The sequence below is a fragment of the Oculina patagonica genome, chromosome 8, assembly GCF_052425735.1.
Source record: "Oculina patagonica isolate OP01 chromosome 8, crgOcupat, whole genome shotgun sequence".
NCBI classification, from domain to species: Eukaryota; Metazoa; Cnidaria; class Anthozoa; order Scleractinia; family Oculinidae; genus Oculina; species Oculina patagonica.
In genome coordinates this window covers 25,281,507-25,297,196 of record NC_135765.1, presented here as the reverse complement: position 1 = coordinate 25,297,196, position 15,690 = coordinate 25,281,507, and the positions used below count along the sequence as shown (strand labels likewise).

Genomic DNA, 15,690 nt, shown 5'->3' with positions numbered 1-15,690 from the left:
TTGTATATTAAAAGGGTTAGAGTCTGTCCGTTCGTGTTTTGTTTACAAATTCACGCTCTTGCTGGCCGCACAATAAACTCGAAATATTCAATATTGCACTCGGCTACGCCAGTACCCCTCCTGCAGTATTGAAAATTTCTCGTTCATCGTGCGGCCAGCGCGTGCGTCAATTTGTCAACAAAACACTTACAACAGTCTCTAACCCATAAGTATTTTTCAGTTGCCGACCCTACTTTGAAATGATAAATGTGAATAAATGTTAAGTGGAATAGTGACTTGGATAAATTATATATTTATTGCACTAAATTTTATTTTTATTTTTTTTTTTATTTTTTAACACGGAACTCCAGATGATCCAAAATCGCTTGTGTGACCGCTTGACGAACTGCATCAATGGATCCATGGTTGCAATTTAAGCAGCCAGTCGCTTTGATTTCGGAAAACTTGCAATAAGCTCAATTAAACCTTACATTCTCAGACCGCTAACACAAACCAGACACGATCAGCTTAAACGCTTGTGCAACGGGAACAAGAATAAATGAAACGTCAAATATCCCTGCAGAACTCGTGAGCTACGATAAATATTACTGCTACTAGCAATATAGTTTGTGTTATGCTTACCTGATGTACAAGAAACAACAAGGGACCGAATCCAGGTTAAGTTAATTCGTTTGTACTGCGTTAGAAAAAAAGCGCCACAGATTGATGTTGATGTTTTACTTTTCTTCTAAAGTAATTTATGCCACGAGGTGCCATTTCGCCCGTCGTTCATCATTTCTTGTGGTTGGGGTAATTTAATTCAGACAAAACTGGAGATCAACCAAGAGAAAGTGATTAGCCGATTTATAGCAGGTTTGCACGTGTTTGAGATTCTTACCACCTGTTCCGTTTCCTTTGTTTTGATTCAAAGGGACACGATTTTTTCTCACCTTTAGATAACGTAGATGCGGAAAATACGACAAATTCCATGAAAGTGGGCGAAAAGGTAATTTAAAGAGTCAATAAATGGAAAAATTATCTGAAAAAGTTGAGGGAAAGACAAAATCTATAGAACGAATGAAGTCTCCATTTCAGGGTTCAATCAAAATCGATCTCCTTCATTTTTGGGAGGTCGCGATGTAGACAATGTATAAAATCATATGGGATTTAGGTTCAATATTAAAATATCCAAAACATAACTAATTAAATTGACTTATTTGTGAGAGGGATTTAGTCAACAACAAACGATTATATAGGAAGGTGAATACCTACAACTACTAAAATACAACACGAAATTAAAGCCTGGTTTTCACTAGCGACGCAAGCACAAGCGCAAGGATAACAGATCTTATTTGTATATGTAATTGGACTACATGCTGTCCAATTTGGAGATAATTGGATGAGAAAAATTCCGAGGACAGCCAAAATTGGACGAGGCCGTAGGCCGAGTCCAATTTGGCTGTTCGAGGAATTTTTCGAGTCCAATTATCTCCAAATTGGACAAGCATGTAGTCCTGTTACTTATTAATTATATAGCATCCTTAAACAAGTGAACCTGGCAAATCTTTGACCCCCAAAAAGAAAAAGTTTTATACAACATTTCTTTCCATTTAATTTGATTTTTTTTTATTTTCATCTGCAGCATCATGTGTGACCCTGATTAAATTAGAACAAACAGGAAAATATGAAAATATTTCCTTGAGAAATGTTGATCATGCTTATATTTAAACAAAGAATTCAAAAAGTGACTGATAAAAAATGATTCATTTGGATCAAGAATGATATAAAATTTTCAAATGTACCATTTGACACAAAATCAAATGGAGTCTATAAAATATTCAACAGCAAATTCAAGGCTGTACATATTCAATATATTTTAAGGCAGTTTTTACTGTAGAAATTTTAAAACAAATAATATTAAACCTGACAACATTGAAATATGATTACACCGCAAAAGTTTGACAGAAACAAGGCAATGTTGTAAAAACCTTTATAAAATAAGGTGTTTAATATAGCAAATTTCATGCTGAACTTAATCCACATAATTAAAGTCACAACTTTCTGATCTGCTGAAGATTAATCCTCATCAGAATCTGATAGCACTCTCAGCCTCTTCCAGGGCTTTCTGGGACTTGGTGACACACTGGGGGGCAGGGTAGATGGCCCAGGCATACCAGGGGCCCCAAATCCACCGTAGAAATTAACAGTTCCAGTGAAGTTGTTGTTCACAACAGTATTATGCGACTGAAGGGGAGGCTTGTTATTGGGCTCATCATTAGGCTTCTTTCCACTTAGAATATATGAGAGCTGCCTGCATTGATTTTCGTCGTCCCCTTCATACGAGTTGAGGCTGGTAATACTGCGGTGCCCAGTTACATCAATTATCTGGTCTCGGGGAACACCAGCACTTATAAGCTTCTGTACGCACGTCTTGCGGCTTGAGTGGTTGGTGAATTTTTTTCCTGTGGAAGCTGACAAGCCAGACCTCTTTGCCATGGATCTCATGATATCCCCAATCTTGTGTTCCCCCATTCGCTGTCGGCTGAACCACACTTCCCCCTTTGACTTGGATATGGTGGTGAGGTAAAATGCACCATTGGTTTTCATGTCAGGAGGTCGTCTGTGTTTGAATAAAAATACTTAATTATGATCTACTTGGTAGACAAGTTCGAATTCTGGCATTTCAAAAGTCTCAAATATTTACACAGAGGAAAAAAAATGGAAAAATTATTTGACGAGGTATTTTTACAATTACATAATTTTTCTCCCAGACTTATCAATACAACAAATTTTAATTAAAAAATCCTAATAAGAAAATAACAGCAGGAAAAATATTACATTTAATAAAAAGAGAGGTATATGCTTCTGATTGAGGCCAATTAATTTTGATAAAGGACATTGTAAACATTGGACCATGCAGGTAGTGTTTCGATCGAATCACAGTGTGGCAACTAGGTTTTTTTTTTTTTTTCACAAGAATACAATTAACAAAGGACTTTTGTCATAGTTATGCTTCGCTGGAATTATTATTTATCTCTGTCGCTATGCAGTAATTTATCATAAGCGAAATTATATTTATTTAATTAACAACAACAATTACCTTTTAATCATCTCCTCGAACAACATGACAGGGCATTTTTCATCCCCTGTTGCGAAGATTTTGGGATGGACTGCCCTTTTTCTGCCCATTTTGGGATGGACTGCCCCTTGTTTTGGTCGGACCCTCACTAAATTTGACGTACTTTACGGTGTTGTCTGGACTTGTAATTATTTGAAAGTCCTCGATTTGCATCGAGTAGTGTTCTTGTCGTCCGCGCAGCCCAAAGTGCTCCGTCAAATTCTTGAAGTTCACGTTAACTAACGCTTGTGCAGAGTGTTTTCCAAGCTCCCCAGCCTGCCATAGATACTCTTCATCCTCTTTGCTCAGGGCGTTTGCTGCATTTTTCTTTCTACCGAACCCATTCTCCCGAAGATGCTTAGCTTTAGCATCGAGTTGCTGTCTCGACTTGGCGAATTTTCGGTCGCGAAGGATGCTGTAATTCCGGCCGCTGTTCTTTAGGTGCCGGTCCAAGGAGCCTTGCATAACAGCAAGGCTATCAGGCTCGTATTCTTCTTCGCTTTTCTTCCTAATCTCGGCATAAAACTTGCAGAGGACGTCGTCAAGCTCGTCTTAGGGGATGTCCTCAAGCTTTCTCAATTCGCTTCGCTCCGCACGCCACAGGTCAAACACTTTAACCCAGTTGTTGGTGCCTTTTTTGGTGTTCTTGTTTTGGTTATTCTCCCTCATCTCGTCCAAATCCGTAGGTCCAATCTCAGGAAACCTAGAAGGCAGAGAAGGCTCCATTCCAAAGTTTGGGAGTCCAAAAAGGTCGATAGAAAAGTCGGGAAAGTCGGCCATTATCAAAACAAACAACACCGGGGTTTCCTCGGTCGGTGACGTGACTTTTGATGGTAGTGATAATAGCCGCATGCTGATTGGCCAGTACTCTGTTCCCTTTTTTTTCGTGACATATGATTGGTTGTTGGAAAGTATCCAAATTTTTTTTTTTAAATTGGACAGTTTTCTCAAAACTGAGCAAAACCCTTAAGCAGAAAGTGTCCAATTTATTTTAAATTTGGACAGCTGTAAAAAATTAACAAAAAATCTATCTGTTGGCAATATAGGATTTACTGACAGCTATATAATTACACCGTGAAAACGGCTTTGAGGCAAGCAAAAGCACAAGCGCATTGCATTTTGATCCTTGTGCACAAGGGTCAACATTTGACCTTTTTGCGTGATTGCGCTTATGCTTGCTAGTGGAAACCAGACCTTATAGTACGCCTTTAGGGAATTAGCCGATCACTTGGAAACCAATTTACCACCAAGTTGATAATTACTTAGTGTTTTCTTTTCGACGCCGAACGATCGTAACACCAATTTTAACCATCACAATGCCATCCCCTTTCAGGCTTTATCTGATTTATGATGTAAGTTTGAAACTATACTATAGTGCCTGTTTCCTTTTTTTTTTACTTGAGCACTTCCGAGATTGGACATCCTTGCATACGAAAACTAAAAACGGAGGAAAGGTTAAGTCAATGAAGCGCCTTGCTGAAGAACATCTAACAAGTACGAGAGTGGAAAAATTACTTGCATGAAAAATTCAATACAGAACCTTTTCTTAAAAATCAAAGTCGATATAAGCCACTAAACAGAAAATTTATTATGAGAAAAGAATTGAAAACAAGAAATGATGTTAAACTTGCCACATTTTACTTCACTCACTTCAATAGTTTGATTGTCATCTAGCTGCTAATCGAAATCAGGTCAAAAGGCCTGCCTAAAATATATAGTTCCCATCCGTTGGAAATTGTTCTTTTTCTTTTTTTTTTCTTTTTTTATTTTAAAGGTTAGGCAAACTATTGATACCATTGAAAACGTTTAAGTCTATTTCAAGAAAACTGACATTAATACAATATTTCGGCTTGTAACTAAGCGTAGTAATTTAACTAGAAATGTTAATTGTTCCTTTGGGAACAGGTTTAACTCCTTAGCTAGAGCACTTAAATCATTTGCACATATTGCGTGTTTAAGTTATCAAGGATAGAGGTAAAATCACTTCGCTTTCTACAACTCTTTTCCGAGTTAAAAACTACTTATTTTAACGTAATGATTAGCAAAAGTCTCACGACCAAGTGAGATGAATGTGTCGTAGTCAATACTCCATCCCTCTCTTTCTGCCAAGAGACGCATACAACGCTCTGCAAGACAGCCAATAGCCAGCGACGGATTGACTCCCACGGATCGAGGAATAATGGATCCGTCTACGACATAAAGTCCATCCAGTAGCTTATTCGTGTCACCTACCAAAACAAAACCAAAAACATTTATAATGTGGATCCTCATTCGGATTTTGTCCTTAATTCATTTTTAGATTTGAGCCACCTGGCTAATACGCAACGCGATGTTACTTGACCCGATTTAACTCTCAAGCCTTGGATCGTAAGGGCATCTCAAGTATGACATTACTGGTTAAAAAAATACAAGATCTAGAGTCTATATGTTACTGCTACAAAGACTGTAAACGAGTGATAAGGTCTCAAAGCAGAAAATTGGGTTCGAAGGTTTTTACCTAAAAACCTATCAATTAGTCACGGCGCGAGTTGTAAAAGTGTGTGAGTGTACGTTGAAAAGTATTTCGATGGCTTGAACCGGGTGAGACAAACGAGATTTCACGTTCTTGGGATAAAACAACTTCGAACACTCCAGGGACAAAAGGAAATTGCGGCGGAGCGGCAATGAAACTCTGAAATAAGCAACAAAGACATTCTTTGAAAACCATCGCAGCCAATATTCTTTTTATGCTAACGCAGACAAAACAGATCTGAACCTAACACCAAAAAAATTGAATCTGGTGACGACAAAAAAATCTAGACGGAGCAATATCACGACCACATTGAGTGACGAGCGACCGGCGTGGAACAAACTCAAAATCATTTCTTTACAACTCCTATCCCAAATTATCTACAAGAGTTGGGTGGCAGTAATGGAAATCGTTAAAACGTAAAATGAACTTAAAATGAAATAAAGACAAACATTTTACCATCAAACACTTGTCCTGCATGGTTCACCACAGCCGTTCGTCCAGACTCTCCCATGGGGCAACCTCCAAGGGGATGTACAGTTATGACACTTCGTCCCAAAGTCTGCGACCACATTGGGTTCTTCACATAAGTTCCACCAAGACCACGAGTTAATTTCTCTAATGCTTGATTTATATTTTCGAAGTTTCTCTCATAGCCCACTCTGTCCCATGTGATATCAATGTCGTCGATTTTGTTTTCAAAGGAAATTACTCCAGACGAACTGTCGTGACCCATAGCCAGAAGGGTAAGAGTATTGTCGATCCCTTTGCCCTGTATTTCCTAAAAATACGTGTACAGAGTAAAAAGCAATTCAATGGTTTCTTACGTCCGTCACTAAGTTAAAAAAAGGTTAGTTCTTTTTACTGGTAAATAGCGATAGTTGGGCTTCCTTTAAAGAATATTCACTAGCGAAAGCGGTACCTTTTTTTCCCCTTTTTTGCGACATTTTTGCTTGTTTACAAGCAAAATGAAGGAGAATAGCAGTTAAGTGGGGGTAAATGTGGAACCACATTCTTGTTAACTCTCAAGGGACTGTTTTAATTTCTCAAGGAAATATTTTAATTTCTCAAGGGATTACTTTCCGCTGTGGGTGATCACTTGCGATCTCGCAGAAAAAACGTGACTTGTCACATTTATAAACGTTATATAACAATTTTAAAAGTGACATGTCAGCTTTCTTATCTCAACGCACGTGTGTCTGAAGGGCGATCTATAAAAAGCGTCGCACAAACAATGATTGAGTAACTAACGCTAAAACACGAATAAATTATCACTAGCACTTACATCGTTTAAAAATTACAAACGTCAAAAATAAACCATGCCAAAAAACTCGCTCTTTTCAAAGATATTATTGAAGTTAAAACAAATGCAAGAGATGGGGACTTCTTTTAGCTAAGGAGCGGTTAAAAATTAGGCCGAATTTGGTTGCTACTTACGCCATTCTATTTCGTCAGCAGCCTAGGTCGTTAGGGACGTGAACTCGCGTTGACAGCAATGTTGCATGAATCGGCTTTACGACATGCGATCGTATCTACGCAGTTCGAGTGGAATTTCAGTCAAAGACAGCAAAGTTCTTTCGTATTTCATCTTCAAATATAATTCGAAAGCATTCACTGTATATATGGCTTTTGTTTAATCCTTCTTAAGCCCACGAAGAAACTGTCTTGATATCCGACCCTCGCAGAGCCCAGACAAAACGCAGCATGAGTGTATCGATTTGTTTACGCTGCAATTATATGCGTAATGTTTTCTCCGACAGTAGTCGGAAATGTCCGTAGTTTTTCGTACTTTTTCGTGGAACAATCGTAACGATACGGCCTTGAACACATTGAACAGCGGTCGACCTATAACAATTCAAATATGGCGTCGCAAAAACAAAGCGTCGAATACATATTTTGCTGTTTCATTTGTTAATTTCGCTGTCGTAATCGACTGCCTCGAAAGGTCCTTGCAATTTTAAAGTATAGAATTGTCAGATCTCGGTGAAATTTGCACTGTTTATTTGTGTAATGTTGAGGAACATGTGTATAAATACCCGGCGCGGACGAGCCATTTTTGACAAAATTATATGGCTGCATTTCCTCCGCGAAGATAGGAAATTGTTAAACTAAACTACAAAGCAACTGTAATGATAAGTTCGAAGAACAATGCACAGGATAAACCTTCGACTCATACTTCATGCAAAAAAGTCGGTATCTCGAAGAGACTTTGATTTTTATTATTTTTCTCTTAAGAAAAAATGAAAACCATCTTCTAATTATAAGGCATCTTGCTGTTAGGATTGCTATTTTGTAAAACCTGTGATGTTCTTCTGATGATTTTACAAGTTGTTCTGTGTTTAAAGTCATTTTCGACAACTTATATTAAACATTCGGTATTTTTTATTTGTTCAGATGCAAAATCCCTTCCAAATAAAGAATAAAACAAATCAAAAAAGACATTTTGAACATAGTTATGTACAGAAATAAGCCCAGCACTTATTATTGGGACAGATAACATTTTGTAGTGGTACTTTTGGAAGGAAATGATGAAATGCCATACCCTTGAACGTTGGTGTACGCACCTGAAACGTTTTCTCGAGCAGCTCATTCGGAGGATACTTATCAATCCCAGAAACCTTTGCACCAAAGCTAAGGCCAACCGTAAACGGTACAGCTAGAATCGACGGAGGCGTCCCGTCCTCGACGATAAAGTTGTCTTCAAAATTGCCTCCGTTTACTTTACGAAAGTCAATTATGGACGTCACAGTGGGACCAGGTGGCTGGGCAGATGATATGTCCTTGGTTTCAACCCCGACAGAGTTGGCAATTTTGTCGCCGTTATAGCTAAATCCAACCGCGTCACCGTTCGTCGAGAAGCGTTTTCCAATTCCGTCTGACACGCGGAGACCGCGTTCTTTTGAGCGAAGGAGAATCTTTGTGGAGCCTAAAGCGCCGGCACCGAGAATGACGTAGTTAGCACGAACTGTATATTCCTCGAGATCAACACTTCCGGGGACAAGTCGTTTGTACTTGACAAACCAGTCAGTTGAATTGTCAGACTTCATTACCGCTGTTACTTCTACCTAAGGGGCGAAGTAAATCGTCATCGTCAGTTTTTTAAAGGAGCAATGTCACGTTATTGAAGTAATATTTCTGTTTACTTCCAAATTAAAGTAAACTTCAAAGCAATAGTTTTTTTTTACGTAGAAAAAAAAATAAAGGCGCAATAAAAACGCAAGTATAACCAAGGATGATTCCAACTGACGAAGATTAAGACGGATTACGAAAAACAAACTTGAAAAAACTTGCATTTTTTTCAAGATGCGTTGTCCGTGACGTAGTCCCTTTAATCGGCGACAGTTATTTAACCGTTGCGATAAAAGAAACCTCCATTCTTACGACAAGTTGAACTTTAATTATTAACCGGGCATAAGGTCGGTTCGTAAAATGCAAGTCTACTTTATACCTCATTCTCAATGGTTTTTCGGTGTCGTTTTTTGCGTATATTTTGAAGGAAATGGAACGGGTCCATTTGATGTTGTGTAATATCACTAGGGACGGTAGAAGTGAGTTAGACTGCAGGGGAAGAAGCAAGTGAATGCGAATTTTAAGGGGACAAAAGAGTGAAAAACTAAGTTCAAAATCGGCCATTTTGGACGTAGGACATATTTGACCGGTGGAGACTAGAGGGGTCGTGGACTATGGGGACGAGAATGGTGAGAAGGCTGAGAAATATCTGTTTTGGAATCCGAATGAAGCCGGAAGGAATATTTGAAGGATTAGAGGAATAATTTTGTGGTAAGAAGAGTTGGAATTAGGCTGTGAACTTGAAGTAATATCGGTGATTGTGGACGAGAGTTGAGGTAAACGAAATGTAACATTAATTAATTATTATTAATTCCAAATTTTACGACACAAAGGAGAAATAACGTTCAATAGCAACAAAGCAAGAGGGAAAGATTGTTGCTTTTAAATTTTCTGCGCGCCGCCATTTTGGATTTTACGACGTGTAATGGTTACTACTATTGTTTGGAAGCAGGACATCTTCTAAGCGAAACAACTGAGCAACCATTGCACGTCAAAAATCCAAGATGGCGACGCGTGGGAAATAATATAGACTTATCTTTTCTTTCCAATTTTAATATTACGATTAAATGTTTTTTCTCCCTTATCTTGTAAAATTCAACGTCAACTTGTTACAAGAGTGGAGGTTTCCTTTATGTCTTTATCCAAATAAAGAACGCGAATACTTTAAAAAAATGGACAAAATGTGAACATCTCGTAAAGAATGAATGACTATTTCACTTCTGCTATTCGTCTTTATTGCTGCAAAAAAATTGCAAAAAGGTGAAGGTAAGCAGTATAAGTTATTAGTATATACCACACAAGTGAATAGTGCTTTTTGCGCGCGCTGATTGGTTAACTCGGAGGTGATTAGCAAAGTACACCTCCGAGCAGCTTAAGAGAAACAAACTGCCTTAGCGCGTCACTTTGTTTACCGAAAGTGATGTTTAGTCCGCTAGTTTTTCAACTTTTGTGGTATATACTAAAACAATAATTTACCTCAGTGTCGGTGAATGTGGTGGATAAATATCCACCACTATTCACCTCCACTTCGGTGAATAATTGTTTGTTAGTCACTGGCTCAGCAGTTACCTCAGTAAACATCTCCGCACCATGCGCTTTCGCGTCGGGCAGGTAATTCATGTTTAACGTGTTTTTGGCGCCAACATTACATCCTCCCAAACAATTTCCACACCCTGTGCATTTGGGCTGAGGAATTCCAACATGATTTGATGGCGTGTCCTGGAAAGTTACGTAAAGTGGCGTCTTGTAATAAAGCTTGTCTAGGTCCTCGATGTCAAATTCGCTAAGGCCTTCCTTCATCCGTTCTAATTTATGCAGTGGTGGATAACTATCTGGGTACAGTGAAGGCTTAATCATATCTACAAAGTGTTGTCGATCGACTTTCGTTAGCTGATCCAGGTCTTCTCTTAATTCTTTCGGCCACACTGGGTCCTGATAAACCTCAGGCTCCACATCCAGTCCCACATTCGCATTGATGAGAGATCCCCCACCCAGACCGCACCCTTGCACCACGGTAAGGTCATCGGTTACAAAAAATTCGTACAAGTCGGTTGGCTTTCCTGAAAATATCAAAGTATTTTAATTAACTTGTACATGTCTGGCTAGCAGGAAAAAAAGGTACAGACTGCAAATTTGAAAGTGTGAGTACCTGGAATTGTAAAGGAATTGTTTGGGGAAATAACTTGCCTGTTCGCTGTCAAGGTTTGAATACCGCTACATATGAGCTCAAAGATAAACAAAAACAGCAACAACAACAACAACAACAACAACAACAACAACAACAGCAAAACAAAAGCAACAATAACAATTCAGATAACCAAGCACAGTTTGTCTTTTTACCGCATGCCAAATGGAGTAAGTGAAAACACAACAATATAATTTACTGTTAACTCCACGAATACGGAAATGATGAACCATGTCACTGGATAATTTACAGGTGAACATGCTATAAAAAAGAAAAGCTAATTCTAATTAACTTGAACCACGCCATGACGATGTTCTTCTGGTCGGTGAATTTTCGCCATTTTCCCCAAGTCGCCTTTGAATGTAATACTCATTGCAAGGGTTCTGCAAATCACAGTTATCAGCGCATAAACAAATAGCTGTCGCCTTGTTTCATGTCTGGAACCTGCTTCGAGCTCAATAGCTCCAGAAAAACAACTGACGCAACGAGTGTCATCTTTCTTATTGTAAGCCATATCTATTTTTGTTTTTCATTTTCGGGGTTCTGCAATTCACAGTTATCAGCTCATAAACAAATAGCTCTCGCCTTGTTTCATGTCCGGAATTTGTTTCGAACTCAATAGCTCCAGAAAGACTACTGACTCAACGGGTGTCATCTTCTTTATTGTAAGCCATACCTAACTTTTTTTCCTTTCCGCCGAATGTAATCTGCATATGCTTCGAAGAGTCACTGAAAGTTTCAGGGAAATCACCTGGCCACCACTCTTTGCCTCGTTCCAGAACGCACACGGATTTGCCCGCGCGTGCGCAGCGGCTGGCAGCTATAGATGCACCATAACCAGAGCCAACAACCACTACGTCATAGTGAGACTTGATTGAGGTGTGTGGCAGGGACAGCCTGGGAAATAGTGGCTTTTCCTGAGCCTACAAGTCAAAATTAAACTTCGTTATTTGATTATAATTATGTTAACAAATGCAGTTCGATGCGCCTTTAGCAACACATGGTCGCCTATTGGTACATGCTCCGCCAATCTATAAGACAAAATTCCTCGAAAACAAAGCGACTTCAACCGGTCAAACTTTACTTTTACATGTCCCAGTGCTTAGCGTGTCACCCAGCATGGCGGACTTTGCAACATGATGCCTGCATGCAAGCTTACTTATTAACAAAGGTGTCACATCACACTACAACAAGAACATTTAAACTTCCATGAAAGGAAAAAGAGATTGACGTGAAAACTTAAATTAATATGCAAGGGGCATGTTCATACCTCATAAATCATACACTAAAAGGTCTCTAGTATCAAGTTAAACAATACCAGGTACGTAGTTTCATAACTTTAAGCTCCTTCTCTAAAATGCTTCCAAACAGCGAAACACTTCCTTGACTCACGCCCTCGTACTTTCGAACAAAATGCCCTTTGTAGGGGCAAATTGTATTTCAATCATTTTAGGAACATCCGATCTCTGACTCAATGCCATTGTCAGAAATATCGAAGTTTCCATTCAAACCATAGCGGACGCCTTGAAAGTTACATCCCCTTCATTCAGTGCCCATGCAAAGAAATGTACTTCAAACTTAGCAGATCGACAAACAACGCAAGGAAAACAGCTCGAAACAGATCGAAATGGCGGCGACGGGGTTTAATAATGACTAACAAAAACCGCTGACTAGAAGATGGGCTGGTTCTTCTGCAGTCTGAGCACAGATGGGACACTAAGTGGTTCTGGATGAATCAACACCGTGGCATCAGGAGATACTGAATTCCCCCACCCCCCCAGCCTCCCTCCCCCCCCCCCCCCCCGCAAAGAAGCAGGCTACAGGTCGGATTAACCTAACGAACTGCTATTTATATTTATTATAAAGTGCCTCAGCTCTGCAATACCGAAATACTTGGGTTGTTAATTATGAAGGGGCACATAGCACCGAGCGAAATAATCGCCATTCGTTAATTACGTCCATTTAGGCTCATTATATTTCGCTGTTATCAGAGTAAACCCTTTTCACGAAAAAAAAACCTAAACAATTTGCACTGATTTACCTTGCAATCACGTCGATTTAACAGAATAATTCACATACAAAGTGGAATTTTGTTTTTATTTAACACCAAATTGCGGCGCAAAAAAAAACGAATGCGTCCAATTGATCGCTGTCCAAAATCCCATGTGTCCAGCCGATTTCCATCTTTAGTCACGCAGGAGTTACCATGTGTTTGATGGGACAAGTGGTGCCATCATTCGTGACATAACGGTCATGTTCAGTTTCTCTATTGGAAGTCGACAAGCATTTCACATTTTCTTGTGTCGCTGGGCACCTGAAATACAAGGGCTTTTCTTTCGTCTTTAATCACAACGCACTTCGATTTTCAATCGATTCCAACATCTTTGTAAAAATTGATTTTAACTTCATGAATGGCATAGTATTCGTTCATTTGCATAGTAATTGAAGCACACAGACAAAAGAAGACATTAGCCAAAAAATAAACAATGCAGCCAGAATATTTCAGCTGGCAAGTTTTAACAGTTGCAACATAAATCTCCTTATTAAAAGGACCTCAATATCTTCGAGTCTCCCAGGATAAGATATTCAGTTAATCGATCGCGAATGACGCCATTGAAGCGCTTTAAATAAGACCGCAAAATAATTTCAATGAAGCTGTTCAAATGAAGCTGTTAAAACAACTTCTAAAAGTTTAGCACAACTAACCGACAATAAATTCACAAGTTCTCAAATTGTTTTTCAGGCTCAAATATTTCTCACGGCAAAGCCAATGGGAACCGACCCAAGGTACGTACAGATAATCGAAACGTACTAACACAAATATCAAGTTTATGACTTAGTCTTACAAGAGATAATCGTTAGCGTGATATATGCTTGATGATGCCAGGTTTGTTTTTGAAAATAATTAATGTTTTGTTGACATAACATACAATCGATGAGCCATGGCACTCTGTGTTGCCACTTGTCACTTAATTATGCCTTCAAGTCGCTTGTAATCTAACTAAAACCGTCAATACAATTTATTGTATCAAATGATCTTCGAGAAACTGAGATTACAAGGTGTCGTTAAAGTCGAATAACCGGGCCTCGTTGATTAACAACGATTGCGTTCAGAATGCAAATTTACTGATATACATTGCTTTCACGGGGCGTTTCGCTGGAGCAATGCATTGATTCTGCTAATAACGCGAATGAAGTGTTTCTTTCTAAAAAATACCTCAATCTTGATTATTTTATTAGATGATAAGAATTATAACAAATTATGTCAAGGAAATAAGCGTAGTAAGGCGTTAACATGAACTTACTTGAGCCCGTTGTCTTGTCGAAGATACGCATCCCATTATGTAGCCCACTTCCAAACTGTTTCAACTCAGTGAATTTCACTGAACATAACCACGTTCTTATTTGCATGTATAAGAAAATTAAATCTTATTATATGGAGACAATTACCTAATGTGAACAACAAATGTGTCCACCCTATACATTGTGGATATTTGCTTACAAAATACAATGTATTGATTTTGCATTGACGCATGTCCATCAGAGAGCATATCGCGTAAGTTCGTCGACCTCTTGGAAACCATAGCAACCATATATTTACATCCTACGCTTTCTTCTGTCACAAACAAAAGTTTTTAAACGTGAGGAATTTTGTTGGGGTGAAGTTAAACTTTAAACGTTCTTATTATTTCCATGGAAATGTTATTTGTTTGCATGGCTTTTAAAAGGGAAAACATGCAGAACACTGTTTTTAGCTTAATGCAGAAAGAGACTTCTCTTTGTCAAAAGCAGCGATCGAACAAATTAAAGATACAGTTAAAAACAGTTCTGGCACAGTAAAAAAAAAAAAAAAGAAAATAACTGACAAGCCGGTAAAAATGAAAAGTTTCTGTACGATTTGCACCAGCGATTTGTGTAAGTATAGCCCCGGGTATCCGTCATATGTCCCCTTATTTTGCTATCTATTTCTTAGTTTTGCTTTTCCAAGTTCCGGTTACGAAAGCGGCACTTCTCGATATTTTGCATAAAAAATCCCTGCTTAAAAACAAAGCAAAGCCATAATCCATTAAATGTTTTGTTATGTACAAAAAATATAATTGATTAGAATGAAATCCAATTAACCAAGAACAAGGATTGTATTGATGAATGTCGTTCCCGGGTCTTTGCCAACACTTAACAAAATACTGAACCGGCAATAAAGCGTTCAGCTTCCCTGGTGCGCATTTCACGACCAATATAATTATTAGAAAAACAAACATTAGGTAAATGATAAGGCTTACGACTTAAAAACCGATAACAATTATGTGAACCTAAAAATTTCTACTCATGGAAATCATAACAACATTAGAGACAACTCGACGAGCTGGGAGACATCCTATAAGCGTATCTTGCTGCGTTGATTTGGTTGTCTTTTTTGTAATCTTCGTTCGTTATTAAGGCTAACAATCACTTTCTAGTTTCAATTACGATATTTTCTGTTTCTTCTTTGCTTCAACCTTAGCCTGAAATTTACGTCTCGCGATTTTTCGTGTCTCAATGAACATTAAAATTGACCTAGATTTTGCAATAAACAAACAAAAAAGTAAAGGAGCAATAACTAAAACGGCTCGTTACATGGACTACCCCCGTGGACCCGGTCCATAGACCACCTTGTGGACCCGATCCATGGTCCACCCCTAAATTCAAAAAGCAGGGTATAAATTGACGGCATGTATTAAAACCCGAATCAAGAAACGAAACCGCCGAAACAACCGAACCGACCGAAAGAGCGAAACAAAACAAAATCACCGAAACAAGCAAAACCTTTACAATTATTGAAAGCTAACCGTA

The 15,690-nt window shown here is 38.6% G+C and overlaps 2 protein-coding genes across 2 annotated transcripts; both read right to left on the bottom strand.

Annotated features, from left to right (window-relative positions):
* Positions 1-1,947: 1,947 nt before the first annotated feature.
* On the bottom strand, positions 1,948-3,150 carry LOC144664005 (uncharacterized). The gene is made up of 2 exons (XM_078525099.1): positions 3,080-3,150; positions 1,948-2,599 (listed from the first exon to the last, which is right to left on the bottom strand). The coding sequence occupies exons 1-2, from the start codon at positions 3,103-3,105 to the stop codon at positions 2,056-2,058; spliced, it is 570 nt and encodes a 189-aa protein (XP_078381225.1). The 5' UTR covers positions 3,106-3,150; the 3' UTR covers positions 1,948-2,055.
* Positions 3,151-4,749: 1,599 nt separating this feature from the next.
* Positions 4,750-14,353, bottom strand: LOC144663616 (cholesterol oxidase-like). The gene is made up of 6 exons (XM_078524626.1): positions 14,166-14,353; positions 11,537-11,783; positions 10,245-10,735; positions 8,171-8,671; positions 6,066-6,387; positions 4,750-5,325 (listed from the first exon to the last, which is right to left on the bottom strand). The coding sequence occupies exons 1-6, from the start codon at positions 14,199-14,201 to the stop codon at positions 5,108-5,110; spliced, it is 1,815 nt and encodes a 604-aa protein (XP_078380752.1). The 5' UTR covers positions 14,202-14,353; the 3' UTR covers positions 4,750-5,107.
* Between the last annotated feature and the right edge of the window lie 1,337 nt (positions 14,354-15,690).